At 38.9% G+C, this 27889-nt stretch overlaps 1 protein-coding gene and 1 long non-coding RNA gene across 3 annotated transcripts in view; both read left to right on the top strand.

Moving 5' to 3' along the window:
- The first annotated feature begins 392 nt into the window (after nucleotides 1-392).
- NKAIN2 (sodium/potassium transporting ATPase interacting 2) overlaps nucleotides 393-27889 on the top strand; it is a 514810-nt gene continuing 487313 nt past the window's right edge. For both annotated transcript variants that reach the window (XM_014876703.2, XM_088161863.1), the window contains exon 1: nucleotides 393-472. In XM_014876703.2, the coding sequence (XP_014732189.1) occupies nucleotides 419-472 (54 nt within the window). In that variant the 5' untranslated portion in view covers nucleotides 393-418. The remainder of the gene's footprint in view (nucleotides 473-27889) is intronic.
- Nucleotides 667-27889, top strand: part of LOC148224385 (uncharacterized) — an 82756-nt gene continuing 55533 nt past the window's right edge. Inside the window, exon 1 of the long non-coding RNA XR_015802503.1 lies at nucleotides 667-27332. This is a non-coding gene — a long non-coding RNA (uncharacterized LOC148224385). The remainder of the gene's footprint in view (nucleotides 27333-27889) is intronic.

Here is a 27889-nt window from a genome sequence, read left to right as displayed (position 1 = left end):
CGTTCGTTCGTTCGTTCGTCCCTCCCTCCCTTCTCCCCTCCTCCCCCCGCCTCCCCCCGCCGCAGACGGCTGCGAGCCCGGATGGTTTGCGAGCGGAGTTGAGGGGGCAAACTTTGAAGCCCAGATGCCTCTGGGGCTGCGCGGCAGAGCGCGGCTGCTCCTGCAGGCACCTGCCGCCGCCCTCCCCCCGGCGCTGCCGCCCTCCGCGGGGGCGGCCGGCCCCGCTGCCCGCGACCGCCGAGGCGGCGGGCGCTGCGGCCGCGGCTGAGGGCGGGCGGGCGGGCGGCGGGCGCGCCCCCATGCGGGTCCCGGGCTGGGGAGCGCCGGCGGCAGGCGGGAGCCGGGCGGCGGCCGGGCGGTGCTCTCCCGCCGCCTGAGTGGGCGCGGCGCGGGACGGCGGCGCGGGGTGCCGGGAGCCATGGGCTATTGCAGCGGCCGGTGCACGCTGGTGGCCGTGTGCGGCGCGCAGCTGGTGAGTGGCGGCGGGGGCGGCCCGCGGAGGAGGGGGGAAGGAGGGGGCGGCGGGGCGGCTCCCCCGCTGCCCGGAGTGTGGCCCCGGGGAGGGGCAAGGTGGGGAGGCAGCGTCCGCTGCGAGGAGCGGCCGGGGGGGCACCGGGATGGGGATCCGGGCGAGGCGGCAGGGTGGGAAATAGGGGCTGTGTTACAGGTAGTTTGGCGGGGGCTCTGCTGGGGAGGCTGCGGTGGGCGCACGGCGGAGTTAATAAACTCGGGCAGTTCTCCCAAGCGTTGAGTCAAGTTGGTACCTGATTTCCTTTGACTGGCCCTATGTAAGGCAGAGACGCGTGTCAGGGGTGATGCGCAGCTTGCAAACAGTTTGCCATACAGGTGTGTGTCTGTGTGAAGTTGTCACGCCTGAGCTGTTCTGCAGATGTGTGGGTTTTTTGTTTTTTGGGGTTTTTTTTGTTTTTTTGGTTTTTGTTTTGTCTTCTTTCGGACTTGTTGTCCAGTGTATTTTAACACTGTATCAATATGTTGCTGCAGAACTCAGCCATATATTTATATTTACCTTTGGAAGAGACTTGTGGCAGCACTTGTAAGCTCAGCTACCAGCGAAACTAGACTGAGTTTAAAAAGTAGGCACTGAGATACAATAACAAAGAAGCTTCCTAAAAATAGATCTGCTTAGCAAGATGGTTAGGCTGTACAATTGTATTGTGGCACTTCGAAAGAGACAGAGTTTAAAGTTAAGAAACTCATATCCCTTCCTGACATATATACGTGGGTTATTTCATTGTTGTGAAATCAGATACATGATGTAAGAATTCCCGTGGATTTGGATGCAGTGACATACAGATAAAGACCTATCAATGGAATATGCCTCATTTATTATTCTCATTTTATTGAATGTTCATGTGCTGGCAGAACAGGTGCTGGAAGCGCCTTTGTTAAGCAGTTAACCTTATGGCAGAAAAGAAATATTTCATGTTACTCCATCCCTCTACCTCTTACTGAATAGTTTTGCTGAGAGAGTGTAAGTCAGTGTCAATAGCAACCAGCACTGTTGTCAATTTCTTTCCTCCTGGCAGGTACTAAGAGAACTATAGAAGAAGAAAAATAATAGATTTCAGGAAGCAAATCAGTAAAACAGTACATAAGAAAGAAAGATGTGTTAACAGACCAAAAATTTTAAATGCCTGTGATCTTTTTATCAGTTGTCATCAATCCTTAATCCTTTTGTATTCTGGAAAACAATACATTTTATTTGTTTATGCTGTTCCCTACCTAAGTTATTTAATTCTTTGTAACTGGATGTATCCTATCAGACATGATTTATTCATGTATATTGTCTAAAAAAAAATTTTGAATAGTAGTAATAGAGTGAATCTTGAGCGGAATGGTAGGAATGTAGCCTTCTACAGCGATCTGGAAACATAAAATTAATTACTGAAGTTCTTTAGATTTCAGAGGAGTACTTTTTGTTTTCTTTTTTCCTCCAAAAGGGACAAAAATGATTTAAATTGTGCCTCTTACAGAACTTTTTTTATTTTTCAATGCATTTAACAGCCAGGAGGTCATGATGACTATAGAATGTGCTAAGATGTTAAAATGTTATTTTTTTGAAAGTTTGTGAAGGAAAGCATATTTACTAACTCATGGTGACAAAAATACATGCAGAACTCATAAAAACATCAACAGAAATGCCCTGTAGGAATGTATCAGCAGGTGGATGAGCAGGTAAGCTAATGAAGAACCGTAGCATTACGTTCTACATAAAGCTTTTTACAAGTGATTGTAAAATAAAGGGTCAAATAAACTTTTTTTTTTAAATAAATACTATTTTCTGGAGTAGCTTAAGGAAATTTTTTTAAGAGAATCATAAACTGAAAGCTAACTTGAAAATTTTTGAGCAAGAAACGGATGTGCTAACAGCAACGCAAACTTCTGAATCATGCTTGGCCTGTGTCATGACATTTAGATAGTTTAAAAGCAGGAGTAATCATTTAAATGAGAAAAAGGAGATGGAATGGAAAAAAAAGTGCATTTTATTAAAATCACATGTCATTTTCCTTCATGTGCCATATACCATCAAATGGGAATAGGTTATGAGTTCTAAGTGAAGGAGATTTAACTCTCCTCAGTAGGCCCATGGGTGATTAATCGGTTGTCAGTACTTTTTTAGGTCCAGTCTACTTAAAGGAGCAAATGCTGTCAAGATTCATCCTGGAATTAACAGCCATGTTAATGCAGATGCAAATAAAAAAAAAAAAAGAATTTAGTAGTTATCTGGCCTGAGGAGATGGGTGTCAGAAGCATTTCCGCACTTATAACCATACTTAAAAAAAAAAGTGTAGAACTTAAAATATGAAGACTGTGTTGATGGTACCTGGGATTCAGTTTTAATCATATTTGAGTAGAAAGCATACTTTTGTTTTGGGGGAAAAAAGTTGGTAAAAAGAAAGGCTTTTCTTTTTCTTTTTTGGATGTAAATATGTTCTTCCATCTCTACACAGCTAGGGTGTGGTGATCTAATTGGTCTTTGTAGGCACTACACAATGAACAGTATTGTGGAATACTGCAGTTCATTAGAGAAGCTGTTGCATATTGTACCTACATAAATGATGTAGATGTCGTAAATGGGTTAAAAAAGGGATTGTTTCAAATACTGGTGCAGGAGTAGAGCTGCATTAGCTTGAGAGACCCTGCACAAGCAGAATTATTTTCATAAATGCATTTTAAGTGATCATAGTTAAGGCAACATACTGTATAACACCAGATTATCAGAAACCTCAAGGAATGCTTCTGCTCTCAAGGGCATACTGATCATTGCTCTCTGCTTATTAACATACATATACCTTGCTGTTTGTGCTCTCATTTGTACGATGGAGAACAACCTTTGACAGCTCATTTTCCTCTGCATTTGTAGCCAATGAGAAAAATTAGCAGCAAGTAAAAGCTAATTTTGTTCATGTTAGGAGCAAGGCATGTATACAAAATAATTATCTCTCTATATATATATATATATATAAGTATATATATTTCTTTTAAGATACTACTTTTTGTCTCTCTTGCTCATTTGCCTTCTGAAGAGAACCCTGAGCACAGGGGCTCTGGTGTTTTTTGTATGGTAACTATCCTGTGCAATAAAAGACTTTTCTGCTGTTTCATTTTGTCCTTTAAACCTCTTTGTTTGGGGTGTTTCTTCTTCCATTAATATCTTGCATCAGTAGCACTAATATCTTGTTGCCTAGTCTTTTTAATAGCAAAAGCAGCAAAGGCGAAACTGCCAAGATTATTTCACTTTCTGGAAGTCTTCAAGAGCCCCACAGAAACCGGTTTGAAACTTTCTTCTTTCCTATTGTTGCTGCTTGGGAAAACTTGGAGCATGACAAAACAGTAAAAAGTACAGCATGTTTTCAACTTAGAAGATCTCCCTGACAAGTGCAGTGATGAGGAAGGATGGTATTTCATAAGGAAACTAAGTCCCTAGTAATCATTGCCTTATTGTTTCTCACCATCAGACAAAGATTGCCATACTCCCAAGGCTATTTACATAACAGATAATTCAGCTTTTGCACTCACTTCTCTGTTTCCATCTGAATTTACTGCATTCATTTATATAAATATTTCTTTAAAATTTGCCTGTCCTGTCTGTTTTTTTCTTCTTTTTTTTTAAAGTAAACTGTATTGCAGTTAGATACTCCAATTAAGTATTGAAACCATACAAAATTTGTAAGCAAGCCATATATATATGCGTAAGGTCAGTTACTGATTCTGAAGTGCTCAATCTGATGGTCTAAAGAAGTGTGTATTACAATGTACATATCCCTGAATCTCTGAAAACTGGTGTCTTTCATAAGCACTAGTGAATGATGTTTGTAGTCTCTCTTTTGCTGACACTTCACAGCTGGGGCTGTGTTACAGGTCTGGCTGAAGCCACTGTCCAAATGTGTCATGCTGGCCAAGCAGAACAAAAAAGACACCCAGATTTGGTTGGTTTGTTAAGAGGCCGAATATTTTGACTGATGAAAATAATGATCAAAATGCAAATAGTTTGTATAGAATGTCCTCATTCTGTACTTTTCCACAAATGAATAAAGCTAATTAAGAGAAAATTAAAATACTTTGTTTCAAAAAACTGTTTGAGCTGAGGTAATTTCTATACTTAACCATGATATTGGTGTCCATAAACATATATTTAACTGCCTGTTGGACATGAAGATACATGTTTGAACTGCAGCAGGTAAAGTGGTGGAACCCAGGAAATGAATTACATACAAACTAGTACAGAAAGAAGTATCTACCATATTTCTTCTATGACAAGAGGTGTCATGAGAGATGTCCATAATCTGTATTGCACGCTTGATATAAGACTACAGAGTTTCTTGTACTCTTCCAGTTCTCCCTTGCATTATTAAAAGTCGGCACATGTAACTAAAGAAAACAGAGCGTGATACTTGGGGAAAAAGGTCTGCCTTAGTGATCAGTCCTGTAAAGTTTAGGTTTGCCGTTTTTAAATATGAATGGCAAACATTCTTATGCTCATTCAAACACTTAAGAAATGGTGATCATAGCAGGTTCTAGTCTATATCACAAATCTAGCTACAAGGCTTAATAAAGTTTAATATAATGAATATTCTTACTTGGAGAAAACCTCATATTTTAACAGTTTGGAGGTTGAATTACCTCAGGACTTTCAGAGAATGAAGTTTGCTGGATTAGAACTCAGTTCCCATTGAGGGCAAAACAAAGGCAATCACAGTGGATATTCTTTAGAATTAGCTATCCTGAAGTATTATGCAATGAAGAATATATATATTTTCTAATATAGGGTCTTACACCATGCATAATGTCAGGGTTTTTGCCATAGCATACCAGACTACATAACTAGTAAGTGTAGAATGTCTTTTTTTCTTCATTTTGTTAAAGGGAAGAGGTAGTGAAATTTTGGGACTTTGCTTTTAATTGCTGGCTTTGGGGAGAGATTTTTTTTTTCCCTTTTGCATGTGTGTTTTGATTGTGTTTCATTATCACTGATGCCAATGGTTTTCTATAGCAGCTTTAGGAGAGAAGTGTCTGCAGTGGAAAATTCTGATGACATGTACATGTTCCTACATTTTCTGCTAGCAAAAGGGAAATGAAAAACGTGGGCTTTTCACGTGGAATGGAAAGTGATGCTACTGTGCTTAGCTGTGGATCTGTAGTTTTATCAATCTGCAAAGAATGGAAAGAATTGGTTTCTGTGTTTTGGATAGTACTTAAATATAAGTGCTGCCTTTGAAATTGTGACTATGTCAACAACTTGTGTCTATCCCTTCTATAAAGTCCTGCTTCTTGGTTTTTTTTCAAATTTGATAGGAAAGTAAAAGTTTCATTGTATCCAAAAATCATGTGATCCTACCAGCAATGAAAAGGAAACGGTCTGTGAATAGCAGACTTTCAGCAGATGTGTATTTGAGAACTATTGTATAAGGAGTAGGTTTTGAGGTGTTGCTAGAAATAGATAAATCAGAAATTTGATTATGAATTCAGAGAGCTAACATCTCTTGTCTTGAGAAAATACATAGCAACGTTTTTAAGTTTGTGAGACCTTGGTAGAAAAATAAGCACTTTGCTTTTTATTCTGTTTTTGAGATAAAATACCCATGATTTATAACCAAACTTTTTTTTACATATAACTTGAGCTCAAAAGGGTGATGAATGCAAAAAATGGATATCTGAGGTAACAGTCCATTATATAGTTTAATTTTAGTGGCTTGAAATTTGCTATGAATAGGGCAGTATTGTTTTTGGAGAAGTGTGAATGAATAAAAATGGAGTGTGTTGTGTTAAGTTACAGGGGTAAAAGATTTAAGACCAGTTGACTAATAGTTTTAATTCACTGTGTTTTGAAGTTCTTTTTAGAATTCAATTAGCAGACTCAACATTTCTATACTGTAGTGTTTGGTAGGAAGGAAAGGTTTGAGAGAAGTTGAATGAACTACCTGGTTATAGGCACCTAGAATATCTAGCAAAGTTACTCTTCTTGTATAGCCACGGGGAAAATTTGTGACAGTAGGAATTAATTTCGTATTGACAGAGACTTGAGCTAGCACCTTGAACAATGAGTGGTGCTACGGTTTGATTTTTGTTTTGTTTTTTTTTGTTATTTTTTTTTCTGTTGTTTTACAAAAAGCACTAAGCAAGCATTTTAAAAATACACTAAAGGTTTTCTCTAGACATTCTGTAGTCAATGAAGGGAAATATCTCATTTTGTAGTTAACAGAAAGGAACAGGTTCTGTGGTTGAAAACAGAAACATAATATTTTAAGTTGGTAGTGACTATTGTCCCAGGCTGGGCCATGAGAATATACACAGTGCAAAGTGCAGCAGGTAAGGTGTGAAAACAAGTACTTGGTGAGTTGTTCCAGAAACTAATCTAAATCCATATGGGATCTTCTCAGTGTTTTGGTGCATTTGATGACACAGATGTCAACATCCAGTTTTATTTACCAGGACAGTTTTAAAATCTCCCCTGAGCTTAGGGACTGGTGAGATCCAGACAGTGATTGCTCTGGAGGCTGATGTCAGTGAACTATTTGTGTATCCCAATACATTCCAAACTTCAGTTTTGGTCCTATGATCCCACTGAGCTCAAGAGATTATCCCAGGTGTAAAATGCCAAAAGAGACAGCTGATTCCAGTGGTCTTTTATAAAAGGTATGTCAGAAATTTTGAATTTTTACAAGATTTTATTTAAAATTCTGAATTCAAATGCCATTTTATGGAGAATAACAATAGTGAGTATTTTCAGATTTGGATGAGGGCAAGACTATTGATTATCTGACTAAATCAGAATAATCTCTCTAGGCTTCCCTGCAATCAGAAGAGGGAGTCCATCAATAGGTCAGAGTGCCTAATGTTGTTTCTTGGCTTAAACTGACCATTAGATTTGTGCCTTAAGTAAAGTGGTTTTTCAGCTAATGTAGGCTTTTTGGGAGTGGGAGGGAGAAGAAAAATCACAGACTCATTGTATGATGTTAGTCATTCACAGTACTTATTATTTATATTTTCCTTCCTCTTGCATTTTCATTTGTTATTTTAGTGAGGAATGTTTGATTTTAAGGACGACTATAATCTACAGATTGAGAAATGCTGCTTTGGAAAGATACTTGTGTCTTCATTGACTATGAGGAGAAAGTAAGGAGCCTGCTTTCACTAGAACAATGTCAGTCTTTGTGCACACTCCCTTATGATCCCCTAAAATATGATGCTCAAAATCACATGGATAAACTAATTTATGCTCACTTTAGGGTTTGGATGATTTTTATATAGCTTCCAAAAGGAGTGAGGAAGACAGGGAGCATTGTAAAAAATGTGCGATCAAAAAGAGTGTGCTGAAAATGTAATAACTTTAAAGAATCAGATAGTTTGTTATCATCCAGATTAGTCTTAATTTATTTATTTTATCACGGTGAGTGAAAGTGAGGGACTATTCAGAGCTACCTGACTTGTAAAGTAGAATGGGTGCAATAGTTGAAATGGCATTTTCTTGCCCCTGTGGCAAATAAACATTTCACAGTTCATTATTTTATGTCCTCTCCCCTGTTGTACATGTACCAGCTGGATGGCATCTGAGAATCGTTTAAGCATTTTATCGTTTATAACCCTCTGATGGAAATGACATTTAGAAGAAAAATTACTGATTTCTGTGTTCACTAAAGAGTAAACATGCATAGCTAATGGTTCTATTCACCACAGATCATACTTATGCATTTTTAATAAAAACTTGATTTTAGTTCATACATAACTTATGAGAAATGTTTATCAGTTTAGAGATGTGCTGATTCCCACTTAAATGTTTACATATATCTGAATACCTTGAAAATATCTCTCACTTGATGCTTGGATTAAGGTGAATCTTTATATACAACTTGCCTCTCTGCTGCCTACATAATGATGTAAAGTACATAGGAAATGCTGATTATTATATTGATTGATGAAAACAGTAAAAAACTCCATTTATTTGACATAAATGAATCTCGTATTTTCTTATGCTGTTTGAAGAAATAGCTTTCTAATATTAGAGTTTGGGGTGGCAATGTGTGTGGGGGTGTTCTTCCTTTTTTTTTTTTTTTCCTTTGTGTTTGAAATGTTAGGCAGTATCTCTAGTGGCAAGTCACCAGTTACATGTAACTGGCAAGTTACCAGTTGTGTGAACAGGAATAAGAAAAGTCTGTCATATTCTATATTCATACCATAACAGATTGAGTTCTGGTTTCCTCCTCACCCTTATTTTCTTACGAAGGAATTCTCATTAGCGGGGTTTTGTACAGAAAGCAGAATGGGAGGTTAATTCTATAATTTCTTAAGAGGTATGTTGAAATGATGATGACTGTCATGTCTATACATTACATCACCTTTCAGAAGGCAAAAAATGCAGGACCATTTGCAGATAGTGGGAGAGAGACTCATGCTATCTCATTCAAGCATGTAATGAATAGACTCTGAACCACCTTCTGCAAGTGGCTGCATCTTTTCATCGACTGTGTAGGCCTCTCTTCTGCATTCACCTTTATTAACCTCATTATACAGTTAAGCCTCCTTATTTTTGATGGTATCTTTGTACTAAAGAAGATTAGATAGACTGTCAAACTCTTTTCTTAGAATTCAAGCAGAACATAATTGAGTGATACATAACATTTCTTCTGGATGAATGGAAGTCATGCTAGAGGCCTAGAACAAGGGTCAGAGGGCTGCCCCTGTTCACCTTGAGTAGCATTTATGTCACTCTGTGTGATGCTGCAGTAGTGAATTAAATTGGTGTACAAGGACAAGATAGTATTAAGAGCTAGAGGGTCTTGAATCTAAGGTACTGACTAATATTTGTGTAAGAAAGCATAACTGTCTTAGGAAATGATGTCATTCCTCTCCAGGTGACTCGTATGGGTCAATTTATTTATTAAAATTCCTTTAAATGTCTTCATAGACAGACTAGTAATTGGTCCTCAACAAGTATATTCTTCTTGTTTGAAGATAAAAAGCTTTTGTGAGGAGAGGAAGATAGATGCTGTGATGCCTCTTTAGAACAATGCATGTCTTTTTGAAAAGCCATTCTTCAATAATTAAACAAAATGTAAAGTTTGCAAATTTTTGCCATGACCAACAATGACTTAGCATTTTTCATTATACTCTGGTCACAGTCTTTGTGGCAGGGTATTCTATTACAGAGCACAGAAACAAAAGGAGAAAAAAACCCATTGTGTGTCATTACTGCCTTCACAAAGCCACAAATACATTGAACTCAAGATACTGTTCATTGTGCTCTTGAGCCACCAGTGACAAAGGTGCTGTGAGTACTACTGAATATGAGGGAGTCATATGTCATTACATCACTGTTCAAATTGGCAGAGCAAATAGCATTAAAACAAATGAAAACATTAGAGGCTAAAGGAATGCAAAACAATAAGAGGGTTGACTGAAAAAAATATAATTTAGATTTTTTTTGTCATAAGTTATAAAGTTCATTTTATCTTTTCCCTGTCTTTTCTTTTTAATTTACTTTTAAGTTATTGTCCACGCCCATTTCTTGCCCTTGAGGCCACTTAGCTTTTATTTTCTTTGACACTTGCTGCAGTCGCAGGCAGTGACAGCAGCTTGGTAACAAGCCAGATGATGGCACTGGTTGTGTTAACATAAGATATGGGCTTCAGTGTATCCTGAAAACAGAGTTCACTGTCTTGGATTTTATCAGATGGGCTTTCCTCAGCGTGGAGCTGGCAGTAAATTTGGTACTTCTAGAAGGAAACTCACAACAAACTGGAGTTGCATACAGTATTCAGCAATATTCTTAATAATGCCTATTTCTAGTCCTGGCACCCTCTCAGTCTATTTAGAGGGCCTACTGTCTGGTACAATATTTTTTTACTTTTCTTTCTTTTCTGTAAATGAAAGCCATAAACCAGTGGTGGGGTCATAGTGGCAGGTACAGAAGTAAAGTTATTGGAAGAAATGTCTGTTCTACATTGTGCTAAACTGTGCTGTTTCAGATGCATAATAAACGTTATTTATGGACACTGATAAAGTGGTATCTGTTGTATAATATCACAGATAGGCATAAGGATAATAACAAAAGGCAGCTGGTTTCGTAAGCTCTATTTGTTGCAGAAATGTGCTGTTCTTTGCGAATTGAAATTAAAAAAGCATGGGAGAATGCTGGGGTTTTTTTCCCTGCTTCCTGGCATTTGCAATCATTCTTGTTTTGCAGTGTGCTTATAAAGACAATTATGTGGGTCCCATGTCAGTATTACATTTGTCATGACTAGCACTTTATTAGAGGACAGCTGCTCTTCTCTGCCCAGCACATATATGTAACTACCACTGATGATAATAGAAATTATGAGTGTAACCCTCCTCTTCATTTCACCAATGGGGGATGCTGGAGCTCTCATGGTTTCAGTTAAATAACTTAGGTATAAAGCCAGGAATGAAATAGTGACAGGTCTGCAACTATTCAGTTGCTTGTTCAGAGTTCAGTGTCTGTAAGGAGGTTTTGAACTTCCAGCAATTATTAGCTGCCCTTTTTAACAAGGCGTATACAACAGGCACTGTCCAAATGCACAGTATCTGAGTCTTTCAGTTCAATGCTGAGTGTCTTCACTAGAAGGCCAGGTATTTAGAACCCCATCAGCCCAAGAGCATTCCAAGGAACCTTGGTGTGCAGGAGATATTTCCAACTTGTAAGAATTTAGTGGTATCTCCTTGGACTCTTTTTAATCCCATCAGGATTAAAAAAAAGGAGTGACCAGCAAATTCTTCCAAAGTTAATCAGATGCTGTAATGATGCTTAGACTGCTGTCACTTCTGCTGAGAATTTGAGTGAATTGGAACATAGAAGAGGCACAGTGCCATCATAATGCTGTTAAGAACTAATGTAAACTCAGCTGGAGAAAACCATTTGCAGTGAACAGCAATGTTTATTGACCATGGCATGCCCAAAAACATATTCTCAAGAACCACCTCTTGGCATTTTACTGTTGTAATGAGCTGCATTGTAAATCTGTAAGCACTTGCTTCTCTTGGCTCAGAGCTGCCTGGTGGGCAACCCAGACTGGCCTAGGGAATGTAAACACATGCCTATATGTTAATGTAAGTTTCTCTTTTGTTTTCTGTTTGCTTTTCCAAATTTGAGTAAATTGGAAATTCTGCACTGCTTGAGGTGACTAATTAGATTTCTTGGTAAGCACAAGCCCTTACTTTTTTTGGGAGGTGAAAATTACTCATCTTGAAACTGCAGCATCTATTCCAGACAGTTTCCTTACTAATTTCAGACAAGACACAAAGCTACAGTGATGAATGGATTGAATAGTTAATATTTGACATTTCCTTTTATGCTTATGCCATTTAAAAATAGCCGACTTTTGACAAACTGCTAGTACGTTTTTATATGAATTAGAAAACCTAGACTTGCAGTAAGTTCACTGTTACCTTTCATTTTGAGCTCTCTGGAAAATGGCTGTGGTAAAGGTTCCAGCTGCTTTGATGTTCAGCATGAGCACAATGGTGCTAAATGGGGTGAAGCTGTTGACTCCCTTGAAAGCAGAGAGACCCTGTAGAGAGACCTTGACAAATTACAGGGCTAGGCACTCACCAACCATATGAAGTTTAGCACGTGTAAGTGCCAGATTCTGAACCTGGGAGGGGGCAACCCTGGCTATATGTGCAGCGTGGGGAATGAGACATTGAAGAGCAGCCCCACAGAAAGGGACCTGGAGTCCTGGTCAGTGGCAGGTTGAACATGAGCCAGCAGTGCCCTGGCAGCCAGGAGGGACAGCTGTGCCCTTGGATGCATCAGGCACTGCCAACCTGTCCAGGGAGCAGATTGTCCCACTCTGCTCTGCACTGGGGTGGCCTCACCTTGAATATTGTATTTTTGGCACCACAGTATAAGAAGAATATAAAGCAATTTGAGAGCATCCAAAGGAGGGCAGCAAAGATGGTGAAGGGCTTTGAGGTGAAGCCATATGAGAAGTGGTTGAGGTCACTTGGTTGTTCTGCCTGGAGGAAATTGAGAAGAGACTTCATAGCAGGCTACAACTCTTTGTGAGGGGAAGAGGAGGAGCAGGCACTGATCTCTTCCCTGTGAAGACAGTGATAGGACCCAAGGGAATGGCATGAAGCTGTGCATCAGTAGTAAACTTTAAAAACTTAATCTGTTTTTTTTAATAGTAGTATGAGATATGTTAAAGAGTGAAAGCTGGTGATACCAACAGGTGCCAGAGGAGTGCTTTAGAACAGCCCTCTCTGAGGCAGTTTGGAAGGTATGTTTCATAACAAGATGCCAGCCTCATATTTTTGTGTTATGGATTTCATGACAACATGATTCTAATGTCTGCACCCTAGGCCCACCTGCACAATTTAGGACAAGATTTTTTTCTAGTCTCATAGATGTTTCCCAGTGTTGGTAGTGTCCTGTGGTGAGTACATACTCAAAGTCCTCCATGTAAGCTGTGAGGCATCCATGGGACCGAGCCATGCTGGCACCCTTCATACCTCAGTGCAACGATAGCCACTGAATTGCATTTTTACACTGTAAAATCATTTCACAGTGAATTACTTCCATTTTGTAATTCAGCAGGAAGGTGAAGGAAAAAGTTTGTGCTCATGCAGAGACCTGAGACTCTTGCACTGGATTGTCTTTGGTCTTCTTTAGTGGAGTGTTTTAACTTAGAGTTTTTATCCCATTTATCATGAAGATGTAAAATTTGTTAAGGGGTGTGCTGAGACGTGTTTGCTGAGCGAAGGAATGATTAATCTTCCAGGAGTGTTTCCATATAAAGTGTCAGATTACATTTATGAGGAACCTGTACATCATAGCCATCCTAGGACTTATATAAGGTCACTATACAAACACAGCCACTGAAATCTCTTTAGAACATCAAATTTGATAGAGATAAAATGTGCTTAGTGAATTTTTTTCTAAAGGTCGAAAAGGTAAAGATCATGTATTTACTTCAATTGAAATTCAGCAGGTCTTAGGTTAAAGTGAGGGATAAAGAAAATAAATCTCTAGAATTTTGTTATACTCGACAGAATATTGATCAATAATTGTCTCAACAGGAGCTGATGGTGAGCTGAAAATTTGTTTCTAAATTTACATAAATATTTCTGATTTGTACATCTTGTGCATAGTTGTACATAGCTTTACCCTAGATTTTTGTTCCATTCTTTGTCTCCACATTAATGTTTTAGGAATGTTAGACCATCCTTATTTTTGATTAAAAACATGTTAGAAAATTCCTTCTTTTGGTTAATGTTCCTGCATTTGCATGGACATTATTAGCTTACTAATTTCTTGAAGAAGAATGTTTTACACTGTAGTGGTTTTGCTGGATACAGAGTAAGTGCAACTTCCTTACTGCAACTGTAAGGAAGTTTGCCTTGGAAAGGGAAGCATTTTCAAAATGATAGGTAGAAAGATGCACCTGTGGAGTCTTTCTGACGAGAGAGTACTCATAACTTAAAAAATATCATACCGATGTTTTCTAAAACCTTTCTTCTTGTGTCTACATTACAGTCTCCCTATGCTTGCAAAAGTAATACAAGGTGCTTCCTTCCTCTTAAGGGTGGGTCATCACAGACTTTCACTAGTCAGCTAGTATAATCTTAAAGTAGGTATTTCTAGCGCACCTTTTTGGAGATCTGTGTCATTTTCTGTACTGCTTGCTTTATTTGCTGCCATACTCTCTCATGCATGCAAGCACCTGAGAGGAATTCCCTCCAGGTACCTACCTCAGTGCCTAGGCTGCCTTTTGGGATGATGGAGGTAGGCCTCTAGGGTGGGAATTCACTACTCTTTGTTACCATTTAGAAACTTAGGTGCTTTAAATCACACTCTGAAAGAACAAGTATCTCCATGAAGTTGGTATAGAATATTGAGTCATAAATTAGGTGTCTAAAATACACAGAATACTTGTGCTTTTTCTGCTCCCATGCACATCTTATGTATACTTGGTGCTGAATATAAATTAAGCTAAAATATGGATAATATCTTTTCTTCTTTTTCCCTTTCTCTTTACCCCCTTTTATATTTCACAGAATCACTGAATTGTTGGGGTTGAAGGGATCTCTGGAGATGATCTCTCCATCTGCATAGTCCAACCATCGTGCTAAAGCAGCCTCATCTAGAGCAGCTTGCACAGGATCATATTCAGGCGGGCTTTCATAACCTCTCTGGGCTGCCTGTTCCAGTGCTCTGACACCCTCAAAGTAAAGACGTTTTTCTTCATGTTCAGGTGGAACTTTGTGTATTTCAGTTTGTTCCTGTTGCCCCTTGTCCTATCACTGGGCACCACTGAAAGGAGTCAGACCCCATCTTCTTGACATGTACATGCTCTGCCATAATCAGATTTTTAAAAGTTGTATCGTCTCCTTATGGATCTGCAGGATACATCAAGGAAAAAAAAAAAACAAAACAAAAAAGTGGCTATTTCACTATTTCTTGAGGTTTATTAATGCAATAAGATTTATGTAATTGTAAACAGGAAAGCTGTAAACACAAAATAAAGTTCATCCCCTCATAATGGTCTCTGAGTCTATTTTCCAAGAGCTAACATGCACTAATGGAGTATGTGACTGTGTTTTTTTTTCATACCTTCTTTTTGTCACTGTTCATATCTTTTCACTACTCAAGTCCTACTTGTTTTACTTCCTTGAAATGTTTTGGAAGGAAGAAAAGTTACATGGAGCCACTTCTTAGTTGGTATTTTCAATATTAGCTTGCCTTCTGTTGCTGCCATGAGCTATAAGCTAAGCTATATAAACAGCAAGGATTGCTTACTACATAGCTACTAATAGACATGAAGTATTTCTGGATGGAATCACTCTTTCTGATTCTTTCATAGCTTACTGAGTCTGCATGAATTTTCTTGCAACAGTGATCTGTTTGGTGACAAGGCGGTGTGTAGCCAAATAAATCTGCCTGTATTTCACTGGACTATCTTCCTTATTCCCATAGATAACATTGGTTAAAAATGTGAGGGCATATCAGTTCTGTTGCAGCATGACAGGAGAAAAAGAGACAGAGCTGTTTTCCCCAAATACTGCACATCTTGAAGAAATGCACCTTTAGTGAAAGAAAATCCCTTGATAATAAGTGAATGAAATGATAGTAAGGCTTATTGAGTTCAAGAAGTGCAGGTAGGAAAATAAGAACTGCTCTCTGCTGTAGTAACAGCTAGCATGAGATGTAGGAGTGGAGAAATGGGAAGAGATAGAGGGAAGAGAAAAGGAAAACAAAAAAAACATCGTCGATGGAACTAGTTTTTAATTTGGAGAATTTGTTCACAGAGGGGTTTCTTTCCCCTAGACTAGCCTCTTTATACTGGTCTGAAACTAAGAAGGACAACAGTTTTTCAGGGATTCATGGTTCAGATGAGATAAAGAGGTTGAAGGAAGCAAGTCAGTTTGAAACATTTATTCAATGTATGTATATATATACAGGAAATGTATGTCTATGTGTTTATCTAATAGGAAAAAAAATGTGTTTGTCTCAGTAATGTGTGAAAATGTCATATTTGACATTGAATTAATGCCTTAAGCAGTGATGTGTCAGGTACTGCAGGTGTACTGCAGTGCATGCATGATGACACTGAATGTGTCATAAAATTGGGGACTTTAAAAGAAAAACTCACATAACTTTACCACTTGAGCTGGGAAATTTGACTTCTGGGGAAAAGTAGATGAAGCTTAGGCAGAGGCAGAGTCTTAATATGTTGAATAGAGAATGCCTATAAGCAGTGGATTACATATCCATTTTCAGCTCAGTGTTGCAACAAAGGAGACAGCAGCTTAAGAAAATATGCCTGAATGAAGTCACAGCTCTGAATGTGTGTGCTGTGAGTTTTTAAAATAGATTCCTGTTGAATTGAATAGAATCATAATCTCCTGCGCTGCATGGGTGGTACTCAAGACTTTAGGGGAATGGATGATAAGTCTGATACTAATGGAAGTCTATTAGAAAGAGATATGAATTTATCTTGCATGTGTCACAGGTGAATTTATCTTTAGCAGACCTACGAGTTGAGTAAATGATAAATGTTCCATATTTATGCCATTTAATTAAATGGGAAAGGTCCTTCATTCAGCCACTTTCTACTATTATCAGTATTGGACTACTAATTTGGGAGAAAAAGGAAGGAGAGTAGATGAATAAAACCTGGGTGATGAGTGAAAGGGCCAAGACTCAGGACCATTCTAGGAACACAGAAATATAGAACTGCTCTTCAGAGGTGGTATAATCTCCAGGAGCAAAGGCAGGTGGAGGTGCGTTGGATCTTGCTGGCCAGGGATCTCGACATTCTTTAGAGGCATTAGAACTGCAGTTCAGGGTAAGGAGAGGTTTGTTGGTAGAGGGATGGACAAGTTGTTGCATGCCCACAGAGTTGGCTTTGTTATGCTAGTAACCAGTATTGCTGACCAGTAGAAATTATTTTCCTTTTGTGGAGAAATACCCTGCATTTCTGTTCATTCCAATCCCTCATGGCTTATTCACCTAACAGAGAAATCAATTCAGGCATTTGAGCAGTGGGGGTAAAAAAACCCCATACTTGTAGCTTATGTGCCCTATCAGCAAACACACACATTTAAACTTCATTTTGTAAAAAAAAACCTTAAAAGTACTTAGCCCAGTAGAATAAAAGTTGTGATAAAATCCCTGGGTTATATTGAATATATTTAGAAAGTCTACTAAAGTTTAAGCTTCAGCTCAGATTTTACAATAAAGCAATCAACATAAATTAGGCACCCTGTATAAGGTCAATTAGTCACTTTTATTCAAAAATTGTATAAATTTTGATTTTTAAAGCCCACACTAACAAGACACATGATAGAGGAACAAATGCATTACAGTTGGACAACTATAGTATTTTTAAGACTACCCACAGTGAGGGAGCATTTGGCTAAGACAAGGTAATAGTTTGCAGGTTTCATCTACTTATGAAACCTGCTCTTTTTTGCTTTTTCACTCAGTTTACAAAAAAACACTAAATAAATGTCCTTTTCCATTTTTCCTTTCACTTTTTGTCAAGCAGTACATGCTTTGTAGTTGTTGAATGTATAATAATTAATGTTATTTTGATTTTGTGGGGGGTTAATTCTGGCTGATACGAGCTTTTAATGTTGCTTTTTCCCAACTTGATTTCAGTACTCTTTTAACCATATTAGTGTTTATTTCCTGGAGCTTATCAATCACCTCAAAAAAAATTTGATCAAAATTTAAGTATGTACTAAACTCCCTTGAAGCCTTACTGGTATCATACCGATGCATCTAGGCTAGTTCATTTCCCCCTAATTCTCATTCCTGTACTTGTCCTTACTTATTTTAGCTGCTACTCAGAGGTAAAGATTAGATACTTTCCTTCTTTAGCTACTTGGTCAACTAAGAAATAGTCAGTATAGCAGAAGCTATTTAAACCAGTTCCTTGGATGTGCCTTAGGTCCTAACATGGGCTGCTTGCCTGGTTTGTCCACTGTGAACAGGGCATGCAGAGCAGGCAGAAGTACTCCTGGGTCATTTTGAGCGTGTGGAAGGCTTCTCATTGCCCTTCCTGGCTGGGTTTAAGTGACCACCCTCTGCACACGTTAGATGTCTACATGGAATTAAGATCCACATTTGCAACCTGTGCTTGAGGCAGGAACTGAGGTTGCTCTGTCATCCCCAAGATGAGGCTTGGTCCTTTTTGTCGGGGTGTGTCTGGAGAAGGAGTAGTGGTAGCTGTAGCACTGCCCAGTTTTCACATAGTGAGTGACTTGTTAGGTTGTGCACACAAGAAATAACCACCTATTCCTTTGCCCTCGTGAGAAGGTAGGGGCTGAAGCCTTCATTTCTCAGCCCTTTTCAGAATGCCAGCAGCCCAGGACCAATGGGAACTATCCAACTCTTAGACCAAGAACAAGACGGAGAAAGAAGATGCCTGAGATCCTTCTATGTAAAATAGAAGAGTTCCCTAAAGAAATGTACCTGGACTCAGCTCTTTGGACCACTCTACTAATTTTCTGTGATAGAGTTATAAGATGCATAAACATCTCTACTGGGAATTTGTTTACTGTGGTATAGAGTTAGGTAGAAATAATCTTAGTCATCCACCCAGAGTCATGACATCAAGGAGTAGAAACTGGATCTGAGTCCTTAACCCTTGATGCTTCCCCTTTCAGGACTGATCTTATTTAATTTCCTTTTCACTGAAGTGGTTCAAAGATTAGCTACATTAATCATCTCTGTTACCGAAAAAGTAGATTCAGGCTCCAAGACAAAAGCCTCTTTATGAAGCAAAAGTTCTTATTAAAATATTAGCTAAAGTCTCTGGTAGATCCTTTATAAAGACTACTGTTGCTACAACACCAAGTTGCTTTGTTAGGGAAAGCAAGATTATGGTAAAAAGATCAAGCTTAACTTTTTTCTTTTTTTTTTTTTTCCTTACACTATAAATTATGATTGTTTCAATCATCATCAGTAGTTATCTAAAAAAAGCTTTACAGAGGGAAACATTTTAAGCTTGTTTTCTTCCACTCATGGTCAGATTTTATTTAGTGAGACACTGTCAGTTTCAACAATAACAATAAATGAGTATACTTGGAGTTCTCTGTACCTAGGAGAAATACAGAATAAGTTTGCATATAGACAGGGTGATAATTGTCATAACATTGCTCCTTTCTGTTCATGCCCTTAGCTTTTCACCCCTGTGCAGGGTAGTGCCATGAGTGTGTCGCCTGCCACAGACTGTGTGAGTCCTTCAGATGTTGCATGCCACATGAGAGGGGCCAGTGGCAGCACTCAGAGCACTGTCACTCCTTGCCAGAATATGGCCTTTTGCCTTTGAGTATCTCTCCATGGCTGTTTTATTTCTCCTTACGATGTCCAGACCTGATGAAAATACTCTAATGTTTGGATTAAGGTTTTTCTTTTTAGTCATCTTTCCCAGGTGTTTTTTTTTAAATGTGCCTAGACAATGTTTTGCACAGAATGGTGTTTTTGATGACTACTGTCCCATGTCATGTTTTACATGATTCTTGTGGGTTCCTTCCAACTTGAGGTGTTCTATGATTCTATCCCTGGTGTCTCACAGACAGAACTGAGCAGTTCTGTTCCTAACCCATCCTTCTCTTTAGCTGCACTTTTCTTTGAGTCTGGGAAGAAGAAAAAAGGATGTGGTTTATTTCTTGCCTACCCATTTGATTACTTTGTTTTAAACTTACTGCTGTCTGCCAGATAAAAAAGGGAAAACCCAGACTACCACCAACACCACAAGAAAAGCCCCAAACCCTTAGAGTTGAAATGTGTCTCTTTATGACCTACAATGTTCCTAAGTACAGTTCTGGTACTGTCAGATGCGTGTTGTGCTTTCTGGTCTTATCAATGGTCAGTGATCTTCATGTTTCCTGTATCTTAATCCAAGCAAGTGTGCTTTCAGCAGACCAGTTCCAAGTTTGTGAAAGCACGACTCAAGTTTTTGAGAGCCGCCTCTGTTTTCAGTCACTCAAATCTGCTAAAATTTAAATACAAAATGGACACCTAAATGTCTTTCTGACAGCTTTGAAAGTCTTAGCTTATGGGGTCTCTATTGCAATTGCTAGAGTAACAGTCCATGAAGCCTGACAAGTGATTAAACGAAATTATTGGTAGTCACCATTATGGTTTTGTTTTCATTGGCAAAAACATTAGCATAGTAGCCTTGCTGTCTTGCCTCAGTTTTTCATCCAGACTACCAGTAATAAAAAATATTATTACTTCATTGAAAATGTGCTGCTCGCTATTATTCCTGTAATCACATATGGTTTATTTTCTTTTCCTTGTCTTAGTTTTATTTCTCTTATTATACAAATAGAAATTAATCAGAAGATGATGTTTGGCATTTGTAGAACTTAGATTGCATCTTATATTTGGCAAACACCTCAATCAGGGATCTTTTCCAGTTTTGATTTTTTTTTTTTTAACTTCCCATTGCTCACCTATATTAGCATTTGTAAATACTGTCATAAAAAGAAGAAATGTGGTAGAAAACAGTTTCCTGACTACTTTTTAATTTCTTCCTTTTTTCTTCTATACTATGTCCCAATAAAATTTTGAAGCATACATGCCTATCTGACTTCTGTTTCTATATGAAGGGATTAAATATTATGTTAAATGTAATAACAAATGGGTAATTATATCCGTGATAGATGGTATCTCAGTATCTTTAAAATAGATCTTTATAGAATTGTTTGCTCATGTACAAATTATTCTTCCTTTAAGGAACACTGATAAGTGATGATAATAGGTGGATGCCAGTTGCCCACCAAAGTATCTCTATCACTCTCCCTCCTTCCTTGGACAGGGGAGAGAAAATATAACGAAAGGTTTGTCAGTTGAGATCAGGACAGGAGGAGATCACTCACCAGTTGCTGTCATGAGCATAACAGACTGACTTGGGGAAATTAGTTCAATTTCTTACCAATCAAATCAGAGTAGGATAATGAAAAATAAAAAGCAAATCATAACACTTTTCCCCCACCTCTTCCTTCTTCCAAGACTCACAAATTCTCTACTTCCTCTCTCCCTGTTGTGACGCAGCAGGAAAGGTGGCTGCATTCACTTCATAGCATGTTGTCTGTGCTGCTCCTTCATCTCAGGGAGAGGACTCCTCACATTCTTCCCCTGCTCCAGCGTGGGGTCCCACCCATGGGAGGCAGTTCTCCACCAACTTCTACAGTGTGAGTCCTTCCCATGGCTGTTGTTCTTCACAAGCTGTGCCAGTGGGTCCCTTCTGTGGGGCACAGTCCTTCAGAACCTCAGGATCCCCTGCTCCAGTGGGGATGTCCCGTGGAGCCACAAGCCTTTGCAGCAAGCCTGCTCTGTTGTGGGCTCCTCTCTCCATGGGTCCACAAGTCCTGCCAAGAGCCTGCTCCAGTGAGGGTTTCCACAGAGCGACAGCCTCCTTTGGGCACTGCTGGGGTCCTCCAGGGACTGCTCCACTCCAGGGACTGCCCTGCTCTGCTGCCCCATGGACCTCCATGGGCTGCAGGGGCACAGCTGCTTCACTAGTTTGCACCATGTGCTGCAGAAGAATCTCTGTTCTGGTGCTAGAAGCATCTCCTTCCTCTTCTTCATGGATCTTGGGGTCTGCAGAGTTGTTGGTCTCACATATTCTCTCTCTAGTCAAAGTTGCTCAAGTTTGTTTTCAGGGGCACCACCCCTGCTACTGATAACAGGTTGGAAATCAAAAGGACCCTTTGCCCTTCGTGTTGCCTTATCTTTTGCAGCCTACTACATGAAAGGTTTATGGCAAACAATGAAATATTAAGGACCTGCTTTTATATATTTGAAAATTTTCTTAAGCACTGTAGTTTGCTGCCAGTGCCTGCTGAGATGGAAGTTCAGATGATAGCAGTCTCGAAAACAGAGTTGAGAAGGTGACTTGGCTTTGAAACGGTGATCCTTTAACTAAAGGTTGAGGGAACAAGTAATCATGCCTGTTCATTTTAGAAATCTGTTGATGGGGGCCAGCTTGTTATCTCTAAGCTCTCTGATAGTGTAAAATGGCTTTGTTTTACTACCATCTATGTGATGTTGTAACTGACATGTAGAGTTTAACCTCTCAGGGCCAGTCTAGAAAAGTCTAAGTTTCTGTTGCTCACAAACATTCTTGCTCTTGTTATATATGCACACTCTCACAGTGCATTGCATCTTCAGACTCTTTTACAATGCTAATCTCACTCATTACAATATTTAAAGGACAGCCGTCTCTCTGCATTTCATATGAACTGAAACTCTGAAGTTGCAGCATTGTCATTGATTAAGCTGTAATAAATAATTGTACTGAAGTATGGTGTCAACTGATTTCTAAATACAAAATATTCGTCTAAGAATTTTTTTCTTAAACATTATTTTCAAGGCAGGGAAATAAATATTGTTGGAGTGATCAAAGTGAATCACGCATGTTTTCCAATTCAAACAAATATTTGGAAATGCTCATTACTAAGCTATATGCGAATTTGGTCTGGTGTATTAATTTTCAAAAAATATACAGGCATGTATAATCTAGAGCAACAGTGATCAAATCAGTAGCTATTCTGGTAGTGAAACACAGTCTGGGTTAACACCTTTATTTTGGGCTAATCAGTCTATCTATTTCAAGGAATCTCTTAGAGGATAGTGCTCAGATTTTAATTAAAGATAAAAATTGCAATCGGTAGAATGAATTTTAATATGTACTTTATATTTCTTCACCTAATATGTGTGTTTTCTTCACCTAAATGTATGCTTAGCTTCAAATATTATCAGTATTTCATTTATTCTTTGACTTTGACCTAAAAATTGCAGCACATACTATAAAAGTTATAATTGATAAATATTGTATTCTTTTCAATGACAATTCTTCTTTAAATACTACTTAGATATTCTTACCAAATTATTATGTACTGTTCTTAAAATATTTACTTTTTTGCAATGGTTGAAGTGATATTCAGGAAAAATTTACTTATCAATTACATCTCTGACTTAAAAAATGGCAGAACACACAGGACAAAAAGAAGAAAAAAGTGATTCCTCAAGTTTGCTCTTCAATTAAAGGTGGCATTGAAATTTAATGTTAACAAGTGCTCAACTGTGAAGAAAAATTTAGATTTTTAAAATTACTTTTATTTTTCCCTAGTGAGATTCTGACTTGAAAAGGTAGCCAGAGCTTTTGATACACAGGGATAGAAGAATAACTGACTTCTGAAACAATAATCCAGAATTCTGTCTGATTATCTTGGCTCTCTTTTTTTTTTTTAATACAATTTTTTGCACCTATTTTTAGTATGTTTTAAATATGTGCTGAGAACTGTGTGATCATATGATTAAAGGCAATATCATAATGCATCTCTTAATGGTGTATCATAATCTCAGAAAATGAAATCTGCAGAGGCTGCCTCTTGACATTTTTGTAAAATTTGCCTATGCATTTTCTTCAGACCTTCTTATCAAATTTTTAGCATTCTTAAATTATTATCATTATTAAGAAGTGCACACTATATATTATACGCTGACCACTGACATGAAATCCCACCATTTCAACCCCTGTTAGCTGTTAGTGGAGCGTGCAGAGTCTGTGATAGCTGTTGTGTGCTGTTTGTCCTCCCTCACGTCAGTCATTAGCAGTGTCTAGTGCCTGCACAGTGCTCTGTGGATAGGTTTTGCAGCTGTGTGCTGACAACTGAGGAGCACTGAAACATTCAGGATGTGTGGTTTCATTGACTCTGGGTCATGCAGAGATGTCTATCCCAAGCCAAAGGATGGTTCCTGTGAAACATGGAACTTGACTATGGAGCTGTAAGTCTTCAGCATTACCTGCTCTCAGCAGGCAGTTAAGAATCCTTTTGTCAAAATGTCCTGCCTCCAGAAATAGTTGCTCAAAATAGCAAGTTCTTGCAGCGGATGACATGCTCTATTCATTCTTCTGGCTGTCATATGATCTGCTATTAGTAAGCTTATAATCTCTCTTATGAACTGAGAGGTTGAGTGGAAACCTAGGGTGGGAAGGAAAGCTTCCATTTCCTGATAGGAAATTATTTATTAATTTATTATTAGTTATGATTTCAACTTCCTGAGTCTTCAGCATCTTCAGGGTCTAGAACAGTGCTCAGTATATTGCAAACATGCTGGAGGACAGCAAGACTTCAACACCAGCATCTTCTGTGACATCATGAGACTTACAGTATCTCAACCATGTATCCTGCCTCATATTGCACCAAATGTCTCCCTCCTTCATCTCTCTGTGCTGCACAGGGTGTCATTTTCCCCTTCCCACTTCTGTACTAGGTTTGTCCACGTCCCATCTGTTTTATCCTTGCAACCCACCTACTCTTAACTCACTTGCTTTCCTAATTTGGCCCCCTTAAAATAAAAAGGCAAAGAGCTCTCCTCCAGTATATGGTTCAGTATTAGAAGTGATAAACTATGATGTCTCTCTCTCCTAGCATCAATTTAGTCTATCTGGACCACATTATCTGAGCCCTTTTCATGCCTGGCAGTATCTGTTCTTGTTTTTCTACTTTCCCCATTCCACCCACCGTGATCCTTCCCATACTTCCTGGCCTCCTTCTTCATTTCAGTCCTGCCTCATTTTTCTTCTTACAGCATTTTTTCTTCCCTGTTCCTTGTTCTGCTTTGTGGGTGTCAGGCTGCCTCTTCCTTTATTTGGTATAATTTGGCATGACTGAAAGCAGGTTAAAACAACATTTTATTGCATTGACACAGAAAAAAAACCAACAAGTGGATTGAAGTCAGGTGGTGCTGTCACCTGTCAACATTTGAAGAAGTTCCTGAACTTCATTGTATGTAAGCATACAATGGTGGGATGTGTGTTGTAAAGATCCCGGTACTGTTTCAAGTGAGGTCTGACATCCTCCCTAGGTTACCAGCTCATGTATGGAAGGAAGATGTGGCTAGTGGAGCAGAAACCATGTCAGGAGTCCAACTTTTCCTCATAAATCAACAGCCTTGGAGTGAAAAATGCCTGCTGTCTAACCTGATAATGCTGGTGTAAATGAAGAAAGTTTGGTGAGAGCAATAGTGATTTGGAAGCAAGAGTAATTTCTCATGTGTACTTGTAATCTCTGGCATGTGATTTTGTTCAATATATGAAATGTGTTTCTTTAAAATACAAAAATGTAATTTCTGGAATGTATTTTCATCTGACTTTACAAACTGTTAGGCAACCTTCCAGTCCTTGATTTTGAAATTAAGATTACTTTGTCACTTTCTAACTAAGACAAATGTAAATTTTGAAAGAGTGTGCATTGAATTCTGGTAGTTCTGTTTGTGTCAGTTATGTTGATGGAGTGATTAATAAAATCACTATGTTGTGTTAGGTCATACAGTCTCAGATACCATCTTTTGGAAGAGTACTTCATTCTTACTCAAATTGAAAATACCTCTGTGTGCCTTACTGCACACCTTATTCAGAGAACCTCATGTGTGTTCTATTCATTCTTCGCTTCAATAACCTCTGGTTGCCCTAAAGGAATGGGAATAACACTGGATTTTCTAAAATACTGTCAGTCAGGCCAACATCATCTCTTAATGGATGGGAGTGATAGAGCAAGTATTTGTCATGGTCCCTGGTGGTTTCCAAGTCAGAGGAGGGGAAATGCTTAAATGCTGCTGCAGCCAAGGGAAGTCACAAGGGATGTGTCTTTAGTGGGGGTGAGGCATATGCTATGGGGTCCCCATCTGACTGTTGCTTCACTGATATTGGTGGAGTCAAGGTTGAAGCAGTTACTGAGTTCCTGAGGGTGCTGTTGGTGAAGCAGTCCTGACATTGTCTGGGGTACCCATCCAATAGCACAGCCGATACACAAAGGTAGCTCAGTCTCGCTGTTGAAGTGACTGGTTTGAATTCTGGACAAAGAAGATCCCGAGTCCAAAATTTCATCAACAGGCCCAAGGTCTGTAGTCACCATCCCTTCCATGAGTTACTGAGAGGTTTAAGCAGCTATGGAATTACAGAGCATGGCCACAGGCAATACCGCAGCTGTCACACTATCTGAATATCATAAATTCATTAATCACGAAGTTTGTCGTAATGTGATTGTCCCTGATCTGGGGATGTGTAGTTGCCAGCAAGATTGTCAGGACTGCACTTTGACTCCCCATGGAAATAGTTTTTATTTACTGTGTAATTAATTGGTAAGTAAAACAGCTGAATAATACAAGGCCTAACATTAAAATTTGATGCTGGTTTTCTGGCAGCCCTTCAGGGCAATGCTCTTCCTCTCAGTGTTCCTAGAATAATTAAATATCATTCATCCTTTGAAGGACTTCCCAGGTAGGAAGGAAAGAAAAGAGAACTGCAAGAGCAGGGAAGATGCAGGAGAAACAGAGCAGAGTGAGAGTTCTTAGCATGGGGGGAAGGGGAAAGTGGGAACAGGATAGGGACAGTATTTGGGGCAGGTAGAGGTGGTAAACACAGGACTTTCACATGTAGATGAGAACAGCTGAGGATTTCAAGTGATTCAAAAGCACAAGCGAGTTATGATGTTAGCTCATGCATTATAGTATGCTCTGTATATTTAAAAACACATCCCTTTGTCTTTCTGGTACCGTTTTTTGGTAGATATACTTGTAAGCATTAGAAGAATGTTTTAGGAGGATGAATGACCATGTTTTCAGGAGTGGCCGTTGCTTTCAGATAGCTCAGTTATAGGTAAGTCTTATATGAAAATCTTACATGTAAGACTTGAAATACACCAGGATGTAATTTCACTGGGGTTTATACCCACACTTTCTGTTTACTGTACTCTGATTTTTGGATGCAACAGTTGATTTTAAACCACAGATTTACTTGGTGGGATACATGAAGTTGTTGTTCCCTTGCAAAAGTACTGATCCAAAATAAGCTTCCAGTCCCTGTATGATGGCATAAGGAAAAAAATACTAGTTTCTGAATGCAATATGTGCATTTTGTTCAATTCTGAAAGAAAGTAAAATAAATATACTGCAAGAAGAGCATATGATGCTAATTTGCATCACTGAAAGTTTGTTCTAGTGGAGTTTACAAGTTATGATTATGGGACTGTACTTTATAGAAATTAAAAAACATTTTGTAGCTTACTTATGAAGTAAGTTAAGAATTACAGCTTTGCAGTTTTCATTGAGAGTCATTGATAATAGCAAGAGTAGAAATTTACTCTTCACTGATTGTCTATGTAATTCAGGCTTTTTTCCCTCTCAGCAGGAATAAAAGGAAGGCAATGAGTGGCACAGGATGTATTGAATTAAGAAGATAAAAATACAGAAATGAGTGTAGAATGGACCTTAGAGTAACAATCAGAAAGCATTCAAAGAACAAGTCTGTTGATGAGTTTATATCTAAAAGGTAGGTAACTGTAGCAGATAAATTAGGTGAGGGATCAGATACTGGAGCTCATGGATTTACACTAGTTAATTTTTAGCACAGAGGGCTTGCTATTCTTTGGGAGTATGTTTTACTGCTATTCTGCACTGCTACCTCTGATCATTTGCAGTGAATATTATTGGCAACATGTGGCAGTCCTGCCAAGGATCTGGTGATAATTTTATAATGTGCATTTTCTGCAGCTTTCCTGTTGTCATCCTTCATATTTCTGTTTAAAGTACCTGATTTTGGCTGCAAGTGTAAGTGCTTGGAACTAAATTGAGGCTGACTGCTGCCACTGCTGAGGGTGGGAGGGCCACAGAGCAGAACATTTCTGCTTTTGACCTGAAAATTTGAAGCCACAGCTAAAGGTCTGTGGTATCCCGAGTGCAGAGCGCCACAGCTCAGGCATATATGTCTTTGTGCCTTGCTGGATGTGATCTAGAGTAGGAGGCAGAAAGACCCTTTACTGCATCTTGCTTTTTTTTCTCTTTGTTACCTTCTTTTCCCTGCTCTGATGGAACATCAGTGAAATGCTG

Source organism: Sturnus vulgaris, chromosome 3 (genome assembly GCF_052056855.1).
Source record: "Sturnus vulgaris isolate bStuVul1 chromosome 3, bStuVul1.hap1, whole genome shotgun sequence".
Taxonomy (NCBI): domain Eukaryota; kingdom Metazoa; phylum Chordata; class Aves; order Passeriformes; family Sturnidae; genus Sturnus; species Sturnus vulgaris.
The sequence above is the reverse complement of the archived record's forward strand: the minus strand, read 5'-3'. Positions and strand labels throughout refer to the sequence as shown.